At 42.3% G+C, this 27,128-nt stretch overlaps 1 protein-coding gene across 3 annotated transcripts in view; it reads right to left on the bottom strand.

Annotated features, from left to right (window-relative positions):
* Window positions 1–27,128, bottom strand: part of cpne5a (copine Va) — a 121,981-nt gene that overhangs the window by 84,521 nt on the left and 10,332 nt on the right. For all 3 annotated transcript variants that reach the window (XM_061788548.1, XM_061788538.1, XM_061788556.1), the window contains 2 exons: window positions 14,749–14,789; window positions 9,777–9,823 (listed from right to left, as the gene is read on the bottom strand). In XM_061788548.1, coding sequence (XP_061644532.1) covers window positions 9,777–9,823; window positions 14,749–14,789 — 88 coding nt within the window. The remainder of the gene's footprint in view (window positions 1–9,776; window positions 9,824–14,748; window positions 14,790–27,128) is intronic.

Below are 27,128 nucleotides of genomic sequence, written 5' to 3'. Positions count from 1 at the left end.
GCAGAAAAAAAAAGAAAAACAAAACGCAGAAACAAGGTGAGGTGGCCCGAGTTGGAAGACCAAAACTGGGAACCAACATATTTTAATTTGTATGATTCCCTGGGGGAACCGGAATGTTAGTCCCGGTTCCAATCGGTTCTCTATTCTCGATACCCAACCCTAACAAAGACAATTACACCTGTCATCTGATCTCTCTATCTATCTATGTAATGTATCTATCCATCCATCCATTCATCTATCGCAAAAGTTAACTATATTGCAGTATGGATATTTTGGCCCACTCTGCCAATATGAATTAATCGGAACTGGGATTGGATTAGCAACATTCAATGATTGCACAATCATGCTGCAGAAAAGAAAGCAAGGTGAAAAGAAAACACTTCATAGGGACCAATTACACTGATTTCATTAATAGCGCATTCACACCACTGCTGCTGGATCACTTCACTACAAGACCCAGTAGATTGGACACGTTAGCACAGCATCTGGGATGCTTCCACGTTTGAGCCTGGTAAAATGTAACTGCTTCTTCCTCTTCTTCAAGAAGAGGACTAAATAAATAAGCGGTCTCACTCCGAGCGACGCCTCACCCCCAACCAGGAGCCTTCATCAGCAACGAGGATGACAAAGGAGAAGGAATAAGCAACAGATAGTGCAGATGAAGTGACATGTCCTACTGCTCGCTGTTTGTCCTGTCTTCTGAAGGCTAAGCTGCAGATAAGTCAAGGAGACTTCTTCCCTTTTTCATAACTGGCAATTGGGAAACTCCATGTTCATCCATTTTCCAGCATCACGAGGCTAGTAATTCCCAAGCACTGCCATAAAACATCATCAGGTGTGATGTGGGAAATTATGGTGTTACATTTAATTTCTCTGTAAAATCTTTATTGACAGTGATCCCCCACCTCTTCGGGAATTCAATTATCCCCATTTTTCACTGTGGAACTTATCCTAAGCTATTTGCTGAAAAACTCAACATATTTTTGGGCTCTTTCTATTACACCCAAAAATGCCAAATGATGCCTCCAGAGCCCTGGCTAATAGGAAAATCGTAATTGGTGTCGAGGAAGTATGTTGAAGTGATACATCTCAATTGGTGTGAGATCTTTTCATGTCAAGGAGGAGCTACGTTTATCCTTGGTTGTTTGCGCAAGTTAAGGAGGGTGCAAGGATTTTTGCTCTGCTCAGTGGCTATAGGGTTTCATTACTTGACATTTGCTATTTTTACATCTTGTGAAGATGACATAGATGTGCACTTCAAAATCAGATCATCTATAGGCCATTCATTGTTAAGGGTAATGTTGTAAGATGAGTTTTTGACATGAGATGGCAGAAGGTACAACAAACCAGTGTAATCCACCTACTATTTCCATTCATACAACAGATTCGGTTATGGCTTATTGTGTGTGTATCAACTTTGTGTCCAACTAAAAAGGCCCAGATTTCACACTGATTAAGTCAATCTGTGAGTAAATTGCCTAAAATGAAGACAATCATTATTTCAGCACAGTGGTCCAGAAAGGTTGTGATAGATGATATGTGAGGCCAGCCAAGTCAGACAAAGACAGGCAGAAAAAAGAATAAAAAATAATTTGAGCAGGAGACTCATATGTACTACATGCATTCCCTCCCACCCCAAAAGCCGGGAGTCCTCATAGCCATACACAGAGCAGTGGTAACTGCGCCAATTGTGGGCCTGATGAGCATCTACTGAGATTGGGTCGCAGTAGTTTCTGTAATATTTAAAAGCAACACAGATGTCCAAAACAGGCTCTCCAGTGGAGCTTAAAATTCACTTTATCCTCAAGCATGTCAGCCAGTTGGAGAGTTTGTCCTCCAGAAGAATAATTGGATCACAGCTTGTTGGTAAGAGAAAGGTACTCCATCAGACCCACCAAGCCTCCAGACAAAGAACAAACAAATTACACGGCCCACTTAGCTTTTTCAATAGCTCAAAGCTTGACTGGGCTTTCAGCATCACCAGCAAGCCCAAATGTGCCCAGATCTCCCACGTGGCTGCACCCACTGGTGGTGAGCTCCAGGTCGGTTAGAATCACTGGAGATGATAGTGGTGAGTAGTTAAAACATCTGCCTCACAGTTCGGACGTTCAGGGTTCAAACCTGGGTTCGTGTCCTCCTGTGTGGAGTTTGTGTGTTCTCCCCCATGGTTGTGTGGCTTTTCTCTGGGTTTTCCGGCATCTTTCCACATTCCAAAAACATGCCCACATCCTGTTTTGTTCATCAACAGCAGTGAACTTTTTTTTTTTTTTTAATAAAAAATACAAAAAAGGGTGCGTTTCATTTTTCAGGTTTTGATTGTCATTTGTTTTTTCGAGTTGGTTATGCAAAAACAATACCATGAAATTGTATATGGAGTGAGGGCAAAAGGAAGACCTCATTCAAGTTGCAGATGTATTTATTAATGCCAATTTTTGCTGTTATAGTTAACTTGAAATGGGGGCCAAGTGGGACTGTGATCCATCAGACCCATTAGAATGGCGCAGTGGTGGAAAAAAAGCGTCCAGCGTGTGACAGTAGGGTAGATGCACAACCACCTACCGCATTCGGCCAAAACAGGTCAAAGCGCTTCCTTCCGGCTCGGATAAATGGCTCTGCCCTAGATCAGGAGACCGGGACAAAGCAGCCATAGGAACTTAAAATGTCTACAATGTCATTTGTTTTACAGAAGATTGTCTTCTAGAGCAACCAAAGATGACAATATCCAACGATGAGGCTTTGTTCAGGTCATATCATATCATATCATACTTGTATAAATAAAAGATAAACACGTATTTAACTTTTGTCTCAAGACACATAATTTTATTTATGTATTTTTTTTTTTTAGGAAGTTAGGCTTAAAACTATAATTTCATCAACCAGTAGTGATGCTCATTATTGCACCATACACAGCAAGTCAGTGGCATAGCGTGCATAGCTGACCTGTTAAAATCTCCAGTTTCGGGCACGTGATGTTCCGCGTATAACGGGTCGGTACCCACTTTCTAATGACCGGATTTGGACAGTAACCAGTCGAAGGTCATCAGCCAGCAATATTTCATAATTTTATGTAAGTAAAATAATAAAATACATAAAACATACATAAAAACAGTATCCCTTTCAATCACCAATGACAAGAGTTGGGTAGCTCACTAGTGTAGTGTATATTGGTTTCTATAAAAGCGTAATTAATTTGGAAAAGAAGAAGTCGGGAAGTAAACGCCTGCATTTACTTCCGGTGCAATTCGACGTACGTCGAAGGTTACAATCAAACTATCTTTGCCTCATATAGGGCACCATGTCTCTTTTTGTATTCCTAAATCTTGGGAAAAGGGATGAAAAATCTCTATCAATCTTGGCACTTCAGAAGGCTCGCTACATTAATAAAAATAAAAGTTCTCGATTTCAGCGGTCAACTGTTTTGGATTCAAACACACAGTACATACAGGAAGTGTAATTTTAGAGAACATTTTAATGACACAGGGGAGTTTGGGGAAAAATGCAGAAGGACTTTACTCCAAAAATTACAGAAAAATGTACGTAAAGAACAAGATATAGGGCGAATGACTGAATGTGTAATGTGAGCCTGAAACGAGTTGAACCATAGTGAGGGAGAGTAAAGTTGGGATTCGTGGGAGCTCGCTAACTTAACCCCAAATTACGATGCACCAATTTGTACTTTCTAGAAATCACCGCAGTGTTTTACTCACAATCGTAGATCACCAGGGGCCTCATGTGCAAAAGGTGCGTAATCACAAAAACGTGGCGTCCGTTCTTTTTCACGGCAAAGTTCAGATGTATCAAGAGTGACATGACCGTGGGAATGTGCGGTGCCTAACGCCAACTGCATGGGTGGCGTACGCACGTTTCTGCAGCTTTTGGTGCTTTGGCGACACTTAGAGGTGATGCTGGGAAACCGTTCTCATAAATCTGCACACCAGAGACACATGAATAATTAGCACTGATGAACAATTCATGCCTGGCAACATTTGATTTCAATTGAGGCAAGGACTGAGAATTCATTTGTTAACCAGCGTATTTAATGAACCACTGATATTTGTGAGGACACCTATTAATTGATCGAGGCGATCATTTATGCCGCCTATTGCCCTCACAATCGCTTCGTGACTCCAGCACATGCACTGAGAAGAGAAAGGGAAGAAGGAAAGAAAAAAAAAAAAGTCCTTTGAATTTACTTCATTTGAACATGTACATCGGTTGCACATGATTAAAATGTGTTGAAATTGACATAAATCACCCCTCTTCTCCTAAAAAAAGAAAACATGATTTTTTTTGTCAGTGTGCGTGTCCTCTCCTGTGTATTAAAATAATAAATTGAGTAATCAAATAGGTGTCAAAGTTTTTTATATCTTCTTTGATATGCTGATGTGTTTCTATTTGAATTCAAAAGATTTATTACAAATACCACACATAGAACATTTATGCATGAACCTTTATATCACAGGGCTGAGTGTAGGTTACTGTATGAACACATTTGTTATGAGTTGTAAAAATACATGGTATTAACCTTGTGGGGTGATCATAGTCGACCACGTCTTCCCAACACCCCTGAGAGAGCAGCGTCACCCATGATCGCAGCGATTCTCTCCTCGAACGGGTGAGGCCCCGCGCGCCGGTTCTTCCACCTTTTTTTGGCCAAACTTTGGCGGTGGGCAGCTGTCCTCCGCTTCACATCCACCTAAATGTCTGACCACTTCTTTTTTTAGTTCAGCGTGTGCACGCTATTCTGTCTCCACAGCATTGATAGCCGCACACGGGCTGTCCCATTCACTCCTCTTTTGCGTGTTGTTAACGCTGTAGGACAGCGTGCCAAAGAGGATTTTCTTGCGTACCTCCACTTCATTGAGCAAACTTCACATTCAGAAAAAATATTTTTCTTCAATACATTGCTAAGTTTCCTTTTTTTCTGATCATGCAGAGATCAGCATGTCAGGTGCAGGGTTTATTTAAATATGATTTGCATATTCAAATGTGGGCGTGGACAGGGAGGGGTCGGCTACTCCAACATGTGCACTCATTTCCACATTGATTGGAATGTACGAAAGAAATGTGCTTGGATTCATGAGTACGCAGAGTTTCATAGATCTGGATATTTTTGTGCATACAACGTTTTCTGGAATTGAGCGTATGCCATGTTTTAGGAGGAAATCCACGCAAGTCTTTGTACATGAGGCCCCAAGTCTGGTCTTTTGCAGTTGTCTCAGGAGGAATTGAGGCAGGTTTAGTGGAAGACGAACATGCACAAAAAGTAAAAACAAAAAAGATTCAAAAAGAAAGTTTTTGTCCCGTTGGGGTGTGCTCGTAACTTTTCCTGCTGTTTGAACTTGTTGTGGGCCCCACTCTTGCTCTCAACTGTGGGCGTAACTGGTAAGAATGCCAGGAGTGACTTCCTGGGGATCAGATCGAAGCCGCATGGCAGGCTTCGGACAGCGCCGCCGTGGTCAGGGGTCGCTTGCGCCACAACAAAAGAAAAGGAAAAAAAAAAAAAAAAAAGGGGAAAGGGGTAGTGGGAGGTGTTGGCTGTAGTCAATCGCAGTAGCTAACAAGATGTTAGCCAGGAAGAGAAAGCGTCAGAGAGGAAGCAGAAGGGATGTTGATGGTTTTTGTGCCAACTGAGGCGGGGGGGAAAAGACTACACCCATCGACTTGGGTTTCCATGTTAAATTTTGTACTATCTACGTGAGCCGTGCCCTAAATACGGGTTGAGACTCAGCATATTAAAAAAAAACGATTCCCAAATTTGAAACTGTCTTACGCATAGATCAAGTATATAAAATGATTGTTTAAACTTTAGTATTGGCAAATCAACTACTTATTGTTCAATACAACATCATTACGTACTCTTTGGCTTCAAATTAAGAGGAACAGTTCTCAAAGTCTCGTTGCTAGACCTGTAAAATTGACATTAATAACACAGACATCAAGATACACATTTAGAATATTCATAAAGGTTTGTGGGATTTCTTTAATGTCATTTTAGTGTCCACAGGCAGTGTTTCCAATCACCATCAGGGGGTGACAATGTGCCATTGTTCAACAGTCATCAATCACTTCCTTCCCCCAATCATGCTGGGCAACTCATGAGGAGACCCTCAATCAGTTTATGGCTTCAGATTATATAAACCAGGTGTCTTGTGTCTTGTGAAAACAGGTGGTTGAGGGTCAGGAGGCAGGAATGAAAAGTTTATCAGCTCCTGGGGGTAGCCGTTGACAACTGTGCCATAGGGTGTATTCGCTACACTAGCTAGTGGCTGATGTAAGAAGTCTACATCTCCACTCGGTCCTCGTTGTCAAACATCACGAAGACTGACTCAAATGTACCTCAGCAGTCACACAATCTCCAAATTACCTCCAAAAGACCTTTGCTCACAAAAAGCCCTCTCCTTGAACTGTCACCTTATCGTGGGGGAGGGGTTTGTGTGTCCCAATGATCCTAGGAGCTAAGTTGTCTGGGGTTTCACGCCCTGGTAGGGTCACCCATGGCAAACAGGTCATAGGTGAGGGACCAGACAAAGCACGGCTCCAAAAACCCCTATGATGAATAAAATAAATGGATATAGGAGGCGGGGCTCGAAGGCAAGCGCATGGTGGCCAGGCCTGAACCCATGGCACAGCCCGAAAGGGTAATGATGTGGGTCCCACTATGGGTGCCATAGGGGTTGGGTGCAGTGTGAGCTGGGCGGTGGCCAAAGGCGGGGACCTTGGCGATCTGATCCCCAGCAACAGAAGCTGGTGCTAGGGACCTGAAATGTCACCTCTCTGGCTGGGAAGGAGCCCGAGCTGGTGTGTGAGTTTGAGAAGTTCAGACTAGATATAGTCGTGCTCGCCTCCACACACGGCTTGGGCTCTGGTACCAGTCCTCTTTAGAGGCGTTGGACTCTTTTCCACTCTGGAGTTGCCCATGGTGAGAGGCGTCGAGCAGGTGTGGGTATACTTATTGCCCCACGGCTCGGCGCCTGTATCCTGGGGTTCACCCCGGTGGACGAGAGGGTAGCTTCCCTCCGCCTTCGGGTGGACGGACAGGTCCTGACTGTTATTTGTGCCTATGCATCAAACAGCAGTTCAGAGTACCCACCCTTTTTGGAGTCCTTGGAGGGAGTGCTCCATCATTCTGCTGGGGTACTTCAATGCTCACGTAGGCAATGACAGTGAGACCTGGAAGGGCGTGATTGGGAGGAACGGACCCCTCGATCAGAACTCGAGTGGTGTTCTGTTATTAGACTTATGTGCTCACCATGGTTTGTCCATAACAAACACCATGTTCAAGCATAAGGGTGTCGACTTTGGGGTCGTGTCATTGGACTTGCGGCCGCATGTCTTGGACACTCGGGTGAAGAGAGGGGTGGAGCTGTCAACTGATCCCCACCTGGTGGTGAGTTGGCTCCGATGGTGGGGGAAGATCCCGGTCCGACGTGGCAGGCCCAAACATATTCTGAAGGTCTGCTGGGAACGTCTGGCAGAATCCCCTGTCAGAAGGAGTTTCCGAGTGGCCGTAATGTAGTCGGTGCCTGTCGTGGCGGCAATCCCCGAACCCGTTCGTGGACACCAGCGGTGAGGGATGCCATCAAGCTGAAGAAGGAGTCCTATCAGGCCTTTTTAGACTGTGGGACTCCTGAGGCAGCTGATGGGTACCGGCTGTACAAGCGGAATGCGGCTTTGGCGTGGGAGGAGTTTGGTGAGGCCATGGAGAACAACTTTGAGGAAATTCTGGTCCACCATCCGGCGTCTCAGGAGGGGGAAGCAGTGCACCATCAACACTGTGTATAGTGGGATGGGGCGCTGCTGACCTCGATTCGGGTCATTGTGAATCGGTGGGGAGAATACTTCGAAGACGGCGGGCTCCGCTATCTCTGGGGTTGAGGTCACCGAGGTGGTTAAAAAGCTCCTCGGTGGCAAGGCCCCGGGGGTGGATGAGATTCGCCCGGAGTTCCTAAAGGCTCTGGATGTTGTAGGGCTGTCCTGGTTGACACGCCTCTGCAACATCACATGGACTTCGGGGACAGTGGGTCTGGATTTGCAGACTTGGGTTGTGGTCCGGAAGGTGTGTTCCAACTACAGGGGTATCACACTCCTCAGCCTCCCTGGTAAGGTCTATTCAGGGGTGCTGGAGAGGAGGGTCCGTCGGGAAGTCGAATCTCAGATTCAGGAGGAGCAGTGCTGGTTTCGTCCTGGCCGTAGAACAGTGGACCAGCTCTTCACCCTCGGCAGGGTCCTCAAGGGTGCATGGGAGTTCGCCCAACCAGTCTAGATGTGTTTTGTGGACTTGGAGAAGGCGTTCGACAGAGTCCCTCGAGGAGTCTTGTGGGGGGTGCTTCTGGAGTAATGGGTACCGAACCACCTGACATGGGCTGTTCGGTCCCTGTACGACCAGTGTCAGAGTTTGGTACGTATTGCCGGCAGTATGTCAGACTCGTTTCCAGTGTGGGTTGGACAATGTCCACACAACCCTTTGTCACCGATTCTGTTAATAACTTTTATGGACAGAATTTCTAGGTGCAGCCGAGGCGTAGAGGGGGTCTGGTTTGGTGGCCTCAGTATTGCATCTCTACTTTTTGCAGATGATGTGGTTCTGTTGGTTTCATAGAGCTGTGATTTCCAACTCTCACTCCAGCGGTTCGCAGGCAAGTGTGTAGTGGCTGGGATGAGAATCAGCACCTCTAAATCTGAGACCATGGTCCTTAGTCGGAAAAGGGTGGAGTTCCCTCTCCAGGTCGGGGATGTGATCCATCCCCAAGTGGAGGAGTTCAAATATCTTGGGGTCTTGTTCATGAGTGAGGGGAGAATGGAACGGGAGATCGACAGGCGGATTGGTGCAGCGTCTGCAGTGATGCAGACTTTGTATAAGTCTGTTGTGGTGAAGAAGGAGCTAAGCCGAAAGGCGAAGCTCTCTATTTACCGGTCGATCTACTTTCCTACCCTCACCTATGGTCACGAGCTGTGGGTTGTGACCGAAAGAACAAGATCCCGGATACAAGCGGCCAAAATGAGTTCCCTCCGCAGGGTGTCCATGCTCTCCCTTAGAGATAGGGTGAGAAGCTCGGTCATCCGGGAGGGGCTCAGAGTAGAGCCGCTGCTTCTCCGTATTGAGAGGTGGCTCGGCATCTGTTTAGGATACTACCTGGACGCCTCCCGGCTAAGGCGTTCCGGCCACATCCCACCGGGAGCTGACCCCGGGGACGACCCAGGATACGCTGGGAAGACTACGTCTCTCGGCTTGCCTGGGAACGCCTTGGGATCCCCTCGGAAGAGCTGGAGGAAGTGACTGTGGAGAGGGAATTCTGGGCTTCCCTGCTGAGGCTGCTGCCCCCACCACGCAACCTCGGATGAGCGGAAGACAATGGATGGATGGATGGATGCTCACAAAAAGCGTCTCCCTACCAACTGAGCGTGTTATTAGGACCCCTCAGATCTATGAGACAGATTTGCTAGCCACTGGTCCACTGTGCTTCCTTAGGGGAGAACAGAGACCCGAATTATTCATTGGCCTCTTGTTCCATTTGCGATATTGCTTACTTGTCCTTTTTTTTGACGGAGAAAATGATGACTTCATTTGACCACTGGGTCTAATTGGTGCCCAATGGTCAACAGCCTGGGGGGTTCACAGGAGATTGTTATACTGATGCAGACGCCACAATGTTTGCAAAGTGATTAGCATTGTAAACAAGTACATGTATGTCATATAGAGGTGACTCGAGTGGAGTGGGACTGGCATGGGTGGGCTGGGGTATAGATTGGCATGGGTGGGCAGGGGTTCTTACCTCTCGCCACTGTTTGCACTCCACACCCTGTGTGTACAACACCACCACTGTGGAGAGACAAGAAACCAAAACAGATCAAATAAACTGTGTTCCATCTCAAATGTCATATACACTATTACATATTACTAGTAAATAGTCACACTTGCAAGATGGCTGTCTCCGAACTGTACTGAAATATACTACTTCTGAGATTGTTTTCAAACAAAAACCATGGTAGAATTATTAAGGATGACCAAATTTAATCCAGTCATGACCTTTAGCAAGACAACAATCCACAAACATCGTGCATTTTCATTGATGCTTTGTAATTTTTCAAAAATCCAAGAGATTTATGTTGGCCTAATGATCTTAATTCGGTTTACTCAATTTATGGCCCTAAATAAACTAAAAACAAATAAAGTTGCAAGCAGGAACCCGATTTTCATGGCCAATCCTCCAAATGATCAAATCCATCAATCAAACTTTGATGCCATGCTCTACCGATATTAGATGGCAGAGCACCTACCTCTCTCTACCTCTCAGACAACTTCTATGTCTATTAAGAAAAGAGTACATAATGAGAGTACCGGCTTTAAGTTTATGGAGACCATAGCTGTGCCACAAACTGTGAATGCTTAGAGAGTTGATGAACTTTTGGAAAATGTCACCTCGAAAATCTCCAATGTCGTGAATGCTGTCGCTCCTATTAAAACTAAGACAATCTTGAGGGGACCAAGAACACTGTGGAGGAGCACGATGGTAAAGACCTCTAAATCAAAGCGTAGGAAACCAGAACGTAAGTGTAGAATAATTTAACTCCAAATTGACTATGACCTCTACAGACAGTCTTTGTAATTTTAACCAAGAGTTAGTCAGGGCTAGACAGCAACACTTTTCTGAAATCATCAGTAAGAACTTCAACAATACACGCACTCCGTTTGCTGTGGTTGACAAGCTCACAAGCCCCCTGAATCAGATAGCTCCAGAATGCCTAACAGCAGATAAATGCAATGAATGTGCTTGTTATTTTAGTGGAAAAAATACAATCCATCAGGTTAAATATCAGCTCAAATCAGAAAAATGATTGAATGATACTACATCTGAAGCCACTTGGGAAAAACTCTATTACCATGTCAAAATTTGATACAGTTGACCAAAAAACTGAAGCTTTAGAATAGATTTTAAAGTTCTGCTACTGGTCTATTAAATCACTAAATAGTTTAGGTCCTGAATACATTAAAGAAATGCTAATGGAATATAAACCCAGCTCTGAGATCGACAGACTCAGGTCAAATAGTGGCGCACAGAGTCCAAAGCAAACCTGGTGAAGCAGCATTTAGCTATTATGCTGCACACAAATGGAATAAGTTGCCAACAGAAGTGACATCATCCCCAATTGTGCACGTTTTTAAGCCAAGGTAAAAATCTCTTCTTTTTTTCTCATGATTTTTAGAGCATTTCCTCTTTTAAATGCTATTTTTTGCACTTTACGCTGCTTCATTGAACTTTTATTTTTCTCCCCTCTTTGTTTTAAATGTTTATAAGCTGTTTTTAGTTTTTTTTATAAATGCTTTTGATCATGTAAAGCACATCGAGTTACCTTGTGTATCAAATGCGCAATATAAATAAATTTGCTTTGTTTTGTCTTCAAGTATAAGGGCAGAATTCCTGTTCAAATTTCCTCAGACCTTTCTTGCGTCCTGTTTTTCTAACCTTTTCTAACTTTGCAAGCGACAAACAAGCTTTTTGATTGTCAAACTTTGACGTCATCCTCTGACAACATTAGATGGTGTAGGCAAAAAAATTGGGGATGAACAAGTACCGAAGTACCAAAAGGCGGACTACACCCTGAATCGGTCGCCAGTTCGTCGCAGGGCACAAGAGCAGAAGATCTTTATTCAAAATTGTCATTGTGGTAATTGAAATTATCCATCCATCATCTTCCATTTATCTGGGGTCAGGTCAGGGGGACAGTAGCTTAAGCAGGGAAGCTCAGATTTCCCTCTCCCCAGCTACTTCATCCAGCTCTTCTGGGGGGATTTCGTAGTGTGCCCAAGCAAGTCAGGAGGCATAGTCTCTCCAGCATGATCCCTAGAGCTTCCTCCTGGTGGGATGTGCACGTAACAAATCACCAGGGGTATCCTAACCAGATGCCCGAGCCACCTTATCTGGCTCCTCTCGATTTTGAGGAGCAGCGGCTCCGGGATGACAGAGCTTCTCACCCAATCTCCAAGGGAGAGCCCGGAGGTAACTCATTTCACCCGCCTGTATCCGCGAAATTGTTCTTTTGGTCACAATCCACAGCTTGTGACCATAGGTGAGGGTTTGACTGTAGATCAACCAGTAAATGGAGAGCTTCGCCTTTCGGCTCAACTCGCAGCCAGATCAAAGATCACGGGCACTCAATGTGAGTTTTCGGCCTTGCCGCTTACATGCAGTGATTTCTCCAGATTCTCTGAACCTTTTGATGATATTATGGACCGTAGATGATTAAATCCCTAAATTCCTTGCAATTGTACATTGAAGAACATTGTCCTTAAACTATTTTCTCACGCACTTGTTCACAAAGAGGTGAACCTCGCCCCCATCTTTGCTTGTGAATGACTGAGCAATTCAGGGAAGCTCCTTTTATACCCAATCATGGCACTGTGTTGGAATTGGGGTTGTAAATCCATATGGTTTAGTATGATGTTGGTCTACCCTTTGTAGCTGTAACAGCAACTCTTGTGGGAAGCCTTTCAACAAGGTTTAGCAGTGAGTTTATGGGAATTTTTGCCCATTCTTCCAGGAGCATCTTTGTGAAGTCACACACTGATGTTGGACAAGAAGGCGTGGCTCATTGTCCACTCGAAATCAATCCAATCCAATCTCATTAGCTAAAACTTTGTACATTTCCAACTTTGTGGGACCATTTTCAAGATGGCTCCTTCCTGTTCCAACATGCCTGTGCATCAGTGTACAAATCAAGGTTCAGAAAGACATGGATGAGAGAGTTTGCTGTGGATGAATTTGACTGCCCAGCACAATCCTGACCTCAACCCTATCGAGCACTTTTGGATTAGAGTGGCGACTGAGAGCCAAGCCTTCACGTCCAACATCAGTGTTTAATCTTACAAATCTGCTTCTGGCAAAATTGTCAGACATTCCCATAAAAACACTCCTAAACATTGTGGAAAGCATTTCCAGAAGAGTTTAAGATGTTATAATTGAAGAGGGTGGACCGATGTCATATTAAACCCTATGGATTAAGAATGGGATGTCAAGGCAGGTGAGTGAATACTTTTGGCAATATAGCGTACTGTATTTTAACGCCATAATGCCCAACCTAATCCCAACAGTGAACAGAAATCAATCATCTCGATCAAGCCCGCTTTTCTTCCTTTTTGCAGAGATTCTTTATTAATTACCTTGACACACCTGATGTAGTGGCACATCTGATGACGCCGCACTGAATCAAAGTCACATGAAAGGAGCGAGCAAACTTGCTTCAAGGGCACCTGCATCCACAACTAAAGGTGTGTAATCAAAAAAATGTTTTACGGTACGATTTCCTGGCTTCCCATTCGATTTTACAACCACAAATGAAGCTGAGGAGGGTTGAACGCAACGTCGCTGAATACAAAGTAGGCCGATTGTCAGATCCTCAGCACTGCCGTGTTTACACAAAGGGCTTGAACCTCCTTCAGATTATGTAAAACATCACCCTTGATTTGTGTCTTACTGTTAGGATTCCCGGAAATGCAGTCACAGCGCTTTTTTCCCCCCCGAATAAGTTTAGATAAGACAGACTGCATTACAAATTATTTTATATGAGTTGCGTGTTCAGACTGAGTTTCAAAATGAGTTTGGATCAGAGTGAGATTCTAATGGGTTTAGATCAAAGTTTAGACTTTCAAATTAGTTTGGATTAGGTTTACACTAAGGGCTCTATTTTCGTACACAGCGCATCTGATGGTGTATCCTGATTTTCATGCAAGCATAAGGCTCGCTGTGACAAGCTGGGCGTTCTGGCACAGCGAGGTTGTGTCCTTGGAGATGTGCCCGACAGAGTGGTAATTTGGCGACAGAAAGTCTGTCTAAACTTATGCCAGCTCAGACCACTTTAACTGCTGGTCTAACGTGATTTTGGTGAATTTGATCGGGGCACAGACCAACAGATACTGAGGTCCGCAGAAATATTTAGCTTGAGTGGTTACCACCAACTCATTCTGTATTTAACGAGGGTACCCGTACACGTTACCACACCATGGCCAGAGAAGTGACAATGCTCCCCATATGCACAGATTTCTGCGATTACGCATCATCCTCTTCCACACAGAGACGTCTTCGTCGAGAATGTTATTGCACTACATTTAAAGGAGAGGAGATGCTTTGATTGGCGGTGAATGGAGTCTGCTGTAAATACCCCCACAGTGGCGCAGCCCGCCCACTCTCTCATCCGTCGGGTTGAGCTGGTCTACAAAATTACTAACACCTGTCTAACCTGCACCTGGCGCACAGTTGTGCTTCCCACCACGCTGGATTTACTCCAGTCTCGAAAATAAGTCCCTGAGTGTCAAATGAGTTTAGATAAGGTTTAGACTGAGTTTCTAATGAGTTTAGATCAGCGTTTGACAGAGTTTCAAATGAGTTTATATTAGGCTCAGACTGACTTTCAAATGAGTCTGGATTAGGTTTAGACTGAGTTTCACATAAACTTATATAAGGTTTAGACTGTTTCGAATGAGTTTAAATCAGGTTTACACCATTTCAAACAAATTTTCATTAGGTTTAGACTGTGTTTCATATGGCTTTAGATTAGCGTTAGACTGTATTTTACTGTGCAAATGATATGCCAATATTATCGAAGGAACACTTTGAAACAGCAACGACGACAATCAAAGTGAAGCTCAGCAAAAATTAGACTTGTGCATGAGTGACCATGAAATGTCTGGTCAAGGAACAAAAGATAAGCTGCAATTAGCATTTAAAACAAACAAACAAAAAAACTTACGTGGGTCGGATTTGGAAAAGGTGTCTCTGTCCAAGAGATTTCTGCAAGAGAAGAAGAGATAAAGTTTAAATTGCTGTTCACGCCACCGCTTGACATGCTAATGCTAATATCAATAGCATGCCATATGACAACATGAAGGCTTTTTCCTGTCAAGTTTTTACTCACATATTTTTTATATTTTATATTTTTATATTGGTGTCAGAGGCTTGGTCCCACCTCCTGGCAAACAGCGTCAGTTCAAGCTAATTGTGTGTGTGCGTGTGCGTGTTTTACCTAAAGAGATCTAAAATGATACAGTTACAACAGGACACATTGTCATTCACTCTCAGGGACTCTTGTTATCGCCTCCACAACATAATATCCAGTTCTCAGTGAGGGCTTTTAAGCAGAGCTGTACCAATAAATAGATTGCTAGCACCTTGTAACAATCCTCATCCCTCTCATGACCGGCGAGAATTCAATGAATAGAGATGAGATTTCCGGACAGAATCCAACCAAGCAACAGGGTGCCATTGCCGTGATTGTCATTCCAAATTCCTCTGCCACAGGAACATGTGCGGTGCTAACAGAAACATCTTTGTGAGGTATTAGCCTCGGGATGACCTGACTCCTGTTGGAATTTTGTGATCATCATTATCATGGGAGATAAGAAAAGGCAAATCCGTGACGGACTATTTTTCTGTGTATTAGCTTGTCATCCATTGCCCTCCACAGTTAGCGCCTCCAACACTTTGGCCTGAAAAAACAGCCAAAACTGGTGTGGTCGCTTTTACCACACTACTTAAAACGTCTGAACTTTTTGGGGAACATTTATTTCCAACAAGCAGTCCAAAAATTCCCAAACAAATAAAAAAATTGAAAATATACTGTAAATATCCCAAACGGAAACACTATGAAATACTAGTCTGAAAATGAGCAGGAAGAAGTAAAAGGTTATTTAAATCCTACCACTTTACCCTTACGTAAGACAACTTATTCATCAAGAAGCCCGTCCACCCCGCGACCGGCTTCTCACTGATAGCATAGATACATACAATAATTTATGCACATATCCGCATTTAAACATACAGTAAATATCAACATGAATCCCTATACACATACAGTGCCGAGAAAAAGTATTTGGCCCCTTCACAAATTCTTTTTTTTTTTTTTTTTTGCATATTTTCCACACTTTAATGTTTAGGATCATCAAACAAGTGTAGTTATCAAACAAAGAAATAAATAAAAAAATTGGAATGAAGGAAGGGGAAAAAATATTCAAAGCTACCTGGCTCTCTTTGAAAAAGTAATTGCCCCACTTGTTAAATCATGAATTACTGTGGCTAATAATTTTTTCTTGGGAAGCCAATTTTCACTGAAAACACACACACGCCTAATTCCCTCCACACCTGTTCAGTCCATAAATCACTTCAGTTGAACCTCCCTGACAAAATCAAGTTGGAAAACATTTAAAAAAGCTGCAACAAAGTGCCACAATCCAAGGAAATTCAAGAACAGATAAAGTAATTGACATCTATCAGTCTGGAAATGGTTACAAAGCCATTTCCAAAGCATTAGGAATCCAGCAAACCACAGTGAGAGCCATTATCCACAAAGGAACAACAGATGGCACAGTGGGGAACCTTTGCAGGTGTGGCCCGACTACAAAAATTACCCCAAGAGCACAGAGACGACTCATCCAGGTTGTCACAAAGGAACCCAGGCCAACATCTAAAGAACTGCAGCCCCCCCTTGCCTTATTTAAGGTCAGTGTTCATGACTCAACAATAATGGCGAGACTTGGCAAAAATGGCATCCATGGCAGAGTTCTAAGGACAAAACCACTGCTAACCAAAAAGAGCATAAAGGCTTGTCTTACTTTTGCACAGAAAAAATTAAAAATAAATAAAAATTAAAAAAACACTGAAGCCCCCCTAAAATAGGCCTAACGATGCCACTGGATTGGTTGCCAGTCAATTTCAGGGCTGATACAGACAAAGAAATACTTCCACTCACATTCACACATCTGGTCAATTTCTTTAAGTAGACTCTTCAATGAAGCCCTCTGGGTGGGACCAAGTGATATATTGTACTGTAAACAATCACATCTAATTATAAGATACGTTAGCTTTGTCATTGAACAGGATTTGCCCAAAACAATGTCCAGCAGGGGCTTAAACTGGTGCATGATTTCATTGCACTATTGCTGTAGTTTTAAGCCTGGTACACACAACAATTTTTCCACTCTTAAAATATTTTTTTATCTGCTACAGTCCCCACACATAAAGATAAAAAAGCAGCCATTCAAGAGTTTTGGGTGTTTCGTGTGTGTGGTGTGCTCTGAGAAACTCAACACAGCACACCACACACATCAAGAGTCTGTTCCACCGCAGATCTTGAAATCTAACATGATCACACGTAGTTTCACAAAATCAAAAAAGATGAAACACTTCTGGGTATGCGCTGATATTTTCCAAACGTTCACGAACGTTGGCGGAGCCAAGAGCCTTGTAAAATGGCGACGTTCTCAAAAAATGACATGCTCTGAAAAATACTTCTTGCTGTCTGGGGAACCCACTTTTGCACATAAAATGACATAGGGTAAGATATTTTTGTTTTCATTTACGGTCCTTTTCGTGTTTGTCACTCTTGAGTGCTTCTTTGATTGGCTACATCTCGTTCCACGTCACCATTCTCGGACATCATGATTCGGGAGAAGTCGGCATTTCCCACACACATGAAGAGTATTGGTCGTAAATATTGAACACGTTCATTATTTAAGATTGTTAGCCCCAAACTGTTTCGGACCTTGAAATCGTCACAGATCCACTCTTAACACACGTCAGACCTTAGGACAATCTTATAGGATAATCTTATATATACTTGTCTGGCGTTTGACGTGCTTGGTCGGGAAGGGGCAGAAGCGGCACAAAAACAGGCCGATTGTCTTTAGGTGTGAACCGGGCTTTATTAATCTTATTTTTATTAACATTACCACGTTATTCATCATTCCTCACATAATTATGAAAGGAGTACACGATTGTTTGCTGGGGATGTATGGAATCAGATTTGTGCCGAAAAGAATCATACAAACTTTTAAAATTGCAAACAAAAAATATAAAACCAAACAAAACTTCTTGCATTTCAAGCAAAAGAGATATAATCTCAATGAATCAATGAAAATATTTTTTTGCTTGTGATGACAATATTCACATTTGCAGAACCTGACTTTTTGCGTTTTCGTTTTGGCACAAACCTCTCGGGTGGGGGGGCTTTATGAGAAATGCGTTCTAATTGACTAACTCATTTTGAGTGACAGCTAATACCCCCGGGTGGGATTTCTTTTTCTTTTTTTTTTTCTTGTCACACTGAGTAGAGCCAGCGACAAGAATGCAAGATTCAATTTTCGATCACCTTAAGGAAGTGTAAGTATCTATCATATGTTATCAATGCTGTACTAGGAAGTAGTGATGTTGTATCATTATGCTAGTAACGTTAGAAGCGCACAGCCACAGTTTATCAGCAATTTAGCAGCAAATAACCGTTAGCTATGTTGCTAAGGTTAGCTACCATACTGACTCATCTGTACTGTATACTATATATATATATATATATATATATATATATATATATACACACACACACACACACACACATTTCTTTATCATCTTTATCATCTTTATCATGATGACCTGAGAATTACATTACTGAATAAAATTAAACACATAACCAATACGGCTTGAAGACAGAATTAGCATAAAATGGAAGCACAAATCCTCAATAACTTGATTATATACAATAGCTACTTTTAAAATTAGCCAGTCTTTCTTACTAGGTGTGGACAAAAAGAAAAATAATTACAGATAAAGAAAGATTTCCTCTCTATAATCTTAGGGTTTATTTCAATATTAAGTTTCTATTTATATCAAATGTTTTCCCCTCTGAAATAATTTAAACTATTATTATTAATTTAAATTTTAAAAAACTAATGTAGTGAGTTTTTTTTAAATTATAATTTGGTTTTGAAATGCCCAAAAAGAACTTTTTCCAGCTATTCTAGTTGGTCTTTTCCGCCTAGCATTTGAGACAGTCTGATTTCTCATTATCATGCGACATGTAAATGAGCTTTACTATGATTGGATCGTTCAATTTCATAATTTAAATATGGAAAACAGTTTGGTTCTGATTGGTGCATATCACAGCATCTGCTAGCGTGTAGATAGAAGCTCGGGGCAGTCAAGCATTTGTTGCGACGTCTCGTCCTTCAATGCTACGTTTAATGGCTAGGTTATTTCTACACACAAAATGTGCATTCGCTTCATTTGCACCACATTGATATGCTCCTCCCACCTCGGTCCTCCTCAGCGGGTTGTCTGTGCGCTCACACCTAGCAGAGGTGTGCTGTCAGTGCCCACAGCCAGCGTGATACTGTAAGTAACCCCGGGTGGTTCCTTTGATTTATTTTGTTTTTCTTCTTCCCAGTTTTACAGCTCATTCCAGCCCGTCCACCCCGCGACCGGCTTCTCCCTGGCCACGGAGGCCATCAGGACGTCTGTCCCCCCGTTACCATCATCGTGAAGCACAATTTACCAACCATTGGATTGTTGGTCCGCTAATAGGGAACATGAGCTGAAAGGGGACGTGGGTGAAAATAAAAAAAGAGGGGGGTTGTTTTAGGTTAACCACGTCATTCGCTCCCATTCATTGGAATTTAACCTGCCACGATCATCTCTGGCAAAAATGACAGCAAGCTTCGTTATTTCATCCACTGTTACATCATATATGATGAATATAGTTACTAAGTATTGTTGTAAAATGCAACATATATATACTTTTTTTATGGCGTGGCAGCCCCTGAGAATTATTCGCTAAAATCCTGGAAATCCCGTGTTGCCGTTCCTTTGGGTTAAGTGAGTGGGTAGCAACCACGAAGTGGGTAAGTTAATTAAGTTAAGAATATTAATTGACAAAACTACATCACAATGTTAGCGATTTCAAATATAGCTATTTTGCAAGCCTTATGCCATTTATTGACTTTTGCATTCAATCAACAAACCGCACAGATGTCAAACTTAAATCATATCACAAACTCATTTTGACCTGTTACTGTATGCATATAACAGAGGAAGAAAAAAAAAAAAAAGATTCTGATGGAAACATTAGATTAGTGCCTCAATGGTCAGTACTTGGGTTTTTAAAACAAAACTGCCAAGTTTTCAGTCCTACTAAATCCTGCACTTCCCCACCATTCGAGCTAACTTACATTATTCACATTTTTGCTAAATTAAAGAATGGCCTTGGGGCGAAGAGAAATCTTTGTAAAAGAATGTGCACTTGTAATGGCTCAGCTGACCTCCGCCAGGTCTCTACTATCCGTTTGTTGGTCCGTCCATGCCATTTACTTTGATTGCTCCCAAGCTGCTCGAGGCGATGTTGGACAAAGAAGGTACATTGCTGAGAGACCGCTAAGTGAATGGAGATGCAGTGTCTGTGCTCACTTGAAAAAGAAAAAGAGGGCCACGGGGTAGAGGAGAAAGCTAAGTAAAGGAAGCCTGAAAATGCAAACCCTCCCTCAGGCTCTCCTGTTGTCGCTAATGTCATACGGGAACTTTCCAACTCTCTCCACCGCTGCCTCAGACTTCACTTTCAAGCCCTCGTTTGTCCTTCCGAGAACCAATGAGGCAGTAGATCGTACTGGAAGTAGTCAGCCGTAGTCAAGGCTTTTGAAAATTGGAAGCCATTACTCTCCAAGAAAATAGTTTGGGATTAGGAGATGACACATTACTGAAGCTTCAGGTTTCTCAGTTACTTAGCAGCCACATGGCCCAAGGACATGCTAAGCTAACATTATGTGATGCACCATAGCGTAATGTTGTCACACTCGAGACATGTCTCGAGACCACATTTGGAAGGTCTTGTTCTTTTCTCGGACTTGTCGCCCAAAAGTCTTCCTCTTGTCAAGACCATTCGAGACCAGCACTGATCTGTTATTCTTTAATTTCATTAATAAGAAAAGAAGGAGAATCACTTGCTAAAACAACAAATACCTTAAATTCATGTGTTACTACCTCACACACACACATAATCAGAAGTCAGCCCTTGGTCATCATGGTAATAAAAGCTGTACTTGTAATTGAGAAATGGGTCAGCCAAGCCAGTGTAGCAAGTTAGCTTCTGCTAAGAGCCACATACTTGAATACTTAACTGTGTATAGTTGTCCATGTGGGGATGGGGTGGTATTTTCCGTTATGCACAGATTTGCTACACTTGTGATGGTACCACTAGTGGTAAATGAGTCACTGCCCAAGTACAGTTCAGTTGTATTCAATTTACAACAAGTTCAATACATTCGCATTCCATCTTCGAGAACTGCTTGTTTTTAAACATTTATTTAGGCACAATTGTATTTACCTTGGCACGGTGACCGACTGGTTAGAGCGTCTGCCTCACAGTTCTGAGGTCCGGGGTTCAATCCCCGGCCCCGCCTGTGTGGAGTTTGCATGTTCTCCCCGTGCCTGTGTGGGTTTTCTCCGGGTACTCCAGTTTCCTCCCACATTCCAAAAACATGCATGGTAGGTTAATTGACAACTCTAAATTGCCCGTAGGTGGGAATGTGAGTGCGAATGGTTGTTTGTTTGTATGTGCCCTGCGATTGGCTGGCAACCAGTTCAGGGTGTACCCCACCTCCTGCCCGATGATAGCTGGGATAGGCTTCAGCACGCCCGCGACCCTTGTGAGGAGAAGCGGCTCGGGAAATGGATGGATGGATTTTTTTATAACAAATTTTTAATAGTTTTTTTATTTCAATGTTTATTTATTGAATTTTGATACAAACTAACCCTGGATATTTTGAGGTGGATCGAGACTCAGCCCGGTCGTACAGTAATTGACAACCTTCCACAAAAGATTTGTGTGCCTATACATGCCACAAGATCATTTATGAAGGCATGGCCCTGTCTAAATGAAGCCCCTACCCTCGCTTAACTATAATTCCTTGGCACCAACATGCCACAAGATTGTGCCAAAGCAACACTTTTGTATTAGGGCTTCAACATGAGCCCCAAAACAGCAAATTGGTGATTTTTTTTCCAGTGAATAAAGGATGATAGGTTAAAAAATAATAATAAATAAAAGGCGGCACGATGGACGACTTGTTAGCACGTCTGGGGAGCACGTCTGCCTCACAGTTCTGAGGACCGGGGTTCAAGTCCCGGCCCCGCCTGTGTGCCGTTTGCATGTTCTCCCCGTGCCTGCGTGGGTTTTCTCTTGGCACTCCGGTTTCCTCCCACATCCCAAAAACATGCATGGTAGGTTGATTGACATCCCTAACTTGCCCTTAGGTGTGAATGGTTGTTTGTTTCTATGTGCTGTGCGATTGGCTGGCGACCAGTTCAGGATTTACCCTGCCTCTCGCCCGAAGATAGCTGGGATAGGCTCCAGCACGCCCGCAACCCTAGTGAGGATGGGCGGTAAGGAAAATGGATGGCTGGATAAATAAATAAAATAAAAATAAAAATCTGCTAATAGGTGACTAAAGACCAGTGAATTGCAAATGTGGGAAGAACACTGTATTGCATATTCATTGAGGCAAAAGCACAAAATAAATTGTGCTGTTATTTTGTCCGTTTGGTAGATGCAATCATGGGTGCGCCTTCAACATCTATTTGCATGCAAGTTTGTGCCTATTTGGAGCGTAAACCTTCAGTAAAGGCGTATATTCTCACCAAGACAGACAGAAATGTCCTGTTGGCGATAGTCTAACTTGGATGGATTGAAAGGTGGAAAATTTTGTTGTGCACAAATCCGCTGACTGTGAGAAGTTCAAATTGCCACAGAGGGAAAAGGGTTCCAATGATGTAACACTTGTAAACCTGTCAGTCCTTTCACATCTCCTAAACCAGCGGGGTGTTCAGAAAACAAACTCCTGAGCCTTAAGGGCTATCTGAAAATAGTGACAAAAGCAGTGTGAGTCCTGTGAGCCAGGAGGGGATCGCCTTGTTTCCACTCTTGGCTTTTACGGTCATTCCTGTCAACATGCTCCAACTGCACTGTTACAAATGATGATGAAACAACGAGCAAAGTAAATGGTCATCATGGCATATAGTTCAGTTCACATTGTAGGATGACATCACGTAGTCAACATTAGCCATTCCCACTAATAACTCCACTGACCGTATCAATGTCACAAATTATTCATGATATGATATTCAAGTGACTAGCTCATAACAGCTTTTATAATGCATCTACTCCTTAAAGTGCTGCAAAACCGGCCGTTCTTGTAAATTCAACACACCACAGAAAAGCAAAGAGCAATGTTAACAAGATGGACAATGAATGAATAGATTTTAAAAAGTGTGGTGTACGCAGTGCTGCGGCTGCAGAGTTGCAGGCTTCATCGGCCGCAGCTGGGTTTCGCACCCCCCACTTCTCACCCGCGATGCACCATGTACTCTAGCGTGGGGCTGCGGTTGGATCCTGTAAAGTTTGCTGCTGTTCCACAACATAATGCGCGTGCGGCCAGACGCCAGAGACATGTTGGGCCAAATAACACCAAACACATTGCACAATTCCGCCAAATGACCACTGCATGAAATAAGGGCGCTTGGTGTTTATATAGTGGGGGACAGAAAGTATACGCCCAAACCTCTTGATGTCATGAGGATAGTTTTTAGCCTTGCCCACAAATTCAAAAAAATTTTGAAGGTGCACGAGTCTTAAGCAACAATTCAGTGCTGTATTGTTGTAAGTCTTTTCACATGTTTTCAGCACTCATCTTCAAACATTTTCAATGAATTTAGAAACAAAACAAGGATTTATGTTTTGGGGCACTTTAATGGTCAGCATACCTTTCCTGGTTTCTGGCACTGATCGGGAGCCACCACCATAAACTTTCCATCCTTTCATTCAGAACAGTGACACCAGCATATATAAATATGATCATGAGTTCATGCATAAATATGTGCTTCACTGACTTGCGATCTTAACCCCAAATGTTTTTGCGGGGGAAAATCTTTGTGCCCCAGAAAAATTTCTGGAACCATTGAGAGAAGCCATGCATTGGTTGCCAGCCAATATTTGGGCACATTGACAAACAATCGATTGGTCAACAGTCTACATCAGGGCACATTAACGCCAAACATTCACACCTGTGGACAATTTAGAACTCTCGACCGTGACTGCATGCATCCATACTGGAGAGCATAACCATTACCTTATCGTGCTGCCAGTGTATTAGAGTATATCATACTTCAGAATTTCACTCTACATGTGGAAGTTGGGGAAGTCTTACACAACTTCTGTGTGTAGGGTGAAATTCAGAAGTATTCCAGCTATGTACAGGTACAGTATCTAAGAGCGGTGTAAACCCCCTCATGGAGCGTCAATCAGAGAACCAGAATCCTGGCTGATTCGCGGTCACATCCAAGGTAATGAATCCCTCGGGAGCAGATTGATTGCGTTAGTTACCCCCTTCCCCCTCCTCCTCCCAGCTATGGAATGTATCGATTGGATGCTACACTGCTGTAATCAATCAATCACTGCGACTGAATGTTATAAAGCGGAGTGTTTCCAAAGCGTTATTGAGCCAATGCACAAACTGTATTTTACATTAGGAAAATCTCACAGCAAACAAACAAAAATATCACAAAAAGTATGTAGATTTAATTAATGATGAAATAAATAAATATAAAATTAATAAAGCAAATGCAAGTAAGACAAAACAGGATTGATGTGGCCAAACCGATGAGATTTAGACAAAACCCAAGGACAAAGTGAAGTCTATGAACTTCTGCCTCCACCACTACTCAGCATTGGTTCCGTAGAATATGGGGTAGGGTGAACTGTCAATCATTTTCATGACACAGGACCACCCCCTCTAAACAGACTAATGTCAGCAAGGCTATTAAAAAAAGGAAGATCTTGGGATATTTGACAAAAGCGTGTCACACGTTACAAAGACATCTGGGAACTCTTTCAAATAGTGGGGAAAAAAGACTTTCATATCAACACACAAGGCGATCAGCAGAGGTGGGAGTAAGTCACATGTGAAAGTCGTAAGTCTCAAGTCTTAACCTTCAAATTTCAAGCAAGTGCCAAGCTCCTGTGGCAAAAATCCAATTGAGTCTCCAGTAACTTTCAAGCAAGTTAAATCAAGGCTTGACTTAGTAAGTCAAGTCATAAGTCAAGTAATACAATCTTGCTCAGCCACAACATATAAAGAATTTGCCCTTTAGCCACTTTGCAGTCAGTAGCTACTTGACGAGTTAGTTAGCTGTACTAACTCAGTCGCAACCATAGCATATTTTAGTTTAGTTTAGTATTAGTTTATTGTCTTTTCAATTAAATGCATAACAGACATGTGGCTTAGATAATGTTTGACCAGCTATTGATGAGCTAAACTGTAAAGTTCGAGAAAGTAATTTACAGTGGTCCCTTGAGACAAGAGTGACCCAACTGGCGGGGTTTTTGAGATACGAGACGTCACTCGGCCGATTAATTTATTTTTGTGACTAGACTAGCATTGCGTAGTGGCAGTGAACTCAATTCACAACAAGTGGCAGTTTGGCACTGCATGTGTATTTAAACCATCCATAAAGCATATGCTAACAACCAATGCAAATGCCATAGACAAGCTAATTCATAGCACATGTAGACAGACCGTATAGTAATACTTTCAGGCATATACAGTATTCTAGATTTTGTGCAAAAAACGGCTAATATTACTGCAGCTTACTTAGTCACGTACAGTATTTGTGAAACATCTTCGTTTGTGTCTGCATTACTGTATTATACTGCCCCAGGTGGCCGAGTCGCCAGAAAGCTTCGCAATGAATTTATCATGGTTTCATTTCCTTGACTCTATTTAATTAATGTTTTACAATATGTTTTTATGGAGCACAATATTACAGTTATTTTCCATTTAAAAACACATCAAGCATTTTGGTTGAGTTTTTGAGGAGGCTGGAATGGATTAATGGCATTTCCGTTCATTTCAATCGGGAAAGATAATTTTAGATATCCTTTTGGGTTAGTGTAGTCACAGAGCAAACTAAACTCGCATTTCAAGTCACAACTATATTTGGAATTTGCAGTAAAATTTCACAAACAAAAGTTCAAATAAATGTGGTGAGTATTGAAAGGGTAACTGAAAACAAATTTCTCTGTTGGAAGCCTCACATAAAACAGCTACAGTCCAAAGTTTTAAGAACAATTACAATAGTATTGAAAGCAAAAAAAGGCCTTGGATAACATCACAATCTCTACTGCTCGTTAGTTTTCTTACATCTAAGTTACCGTGCAGAGATATGGGGCGTCAACTACGAGACTTCAAAACAACCTGTACGTATTCTACAGAAGAATAGCTATCAGTATAATGAGGAGTCAGCCATAAGGACCATAGACAATTCTACTTTTTACAGTCAATGGATCAAATAGCATGTCAAACGGCACAAATCGGGTTTCGAGGCAAAAACTAATGAATTACCATGAAAAACAAAAAAAACATAAGAAGTTACAGAAGTTTTTGTGTTTCAATATGTGGGTTGACCCTGTGGAACACTTTAAACGACAAATTGAAACAATGTCCAAACATCAATCACTTCAAGATTACGTATAAAAATGTGACTCGAGCGATATCGGAAGGTGGGTGTTAAACCACTGCGTACTTGCTTTTCCTTTCTTGTTCTACTGGCTTTTCTCATTATTGTTCTTATGTATTAACTTTCATTTTTTTGTTGTGCTTTTCTGTTTTTTTACACAATGTAATGAAGGGCATTAGGAAGTGGAACAAGTGATTTTATATATGATTGTGGAAAAGGAGTGGGATTGCTTCTTCTCACCCCTTTTCGAATATGGATGGTTATGCTTTTTGTTTGTTTTTGTTTTTAATGCTGTTGTTTTCAAATGTAGAAAACAATAATTTTCATTTTATTTCATTTACATGTTCAAAATAAATACGTAAAAATCTAACATATCTGACCTGTCTCTAGATTTGATAATGACAAATAAAGTAGATGTAGTTGTTGGATCTCTTTGCGTTGCAAACCTTGCATGTTGCCTTCTCTCTTTCCCGATTTGATATACTGTAGATATGAAAATAATCCTTAAATCCGAATGTAATATTTTTTTGCATTCCGCCCATATTTGCTTAAAGAAACTGTAAAGTTAATTCAGTACATTCTACATGTTTGAAGATAATTGCTGAAAACAAATAGACTAAGAACTACAGTATACTTGTCAAGCATATAGAGGAGGGATGTGTACTGTAGGTATAAAAAAAAGTTGCTAGCGAAGTAACATTCATTTTTTCAGTGGGTCATGGTTTCACGCATACAGAGGACATGTACAGAACCTTTGAGAGCGGCGACGGCGACTTGATTTTTCACGATTTTGAAGCCTCCTTT

This window comes from Phyllopteryx taeniolatus, chromosome 1 (genome assembly GCF_024500385.1).
Source record: "Phyllopteryx taeniolatus isolate TA_2022b chromosome 1, UOR_Ptae_1.2, whole genome shotgun sequence".
In the NCBI taxonomy this organism is placed as follows: domain Eukaryota; kingdom Metazoa; phylum Chordata; class Actinopteri; order Syngnathiformes; family Syngnathidae; genus Phyllopteryx; species Phyllopteryx taeniolatus.
This window is presented reverse-complemented; position numbering and strand designations above follow the sequence as displayed.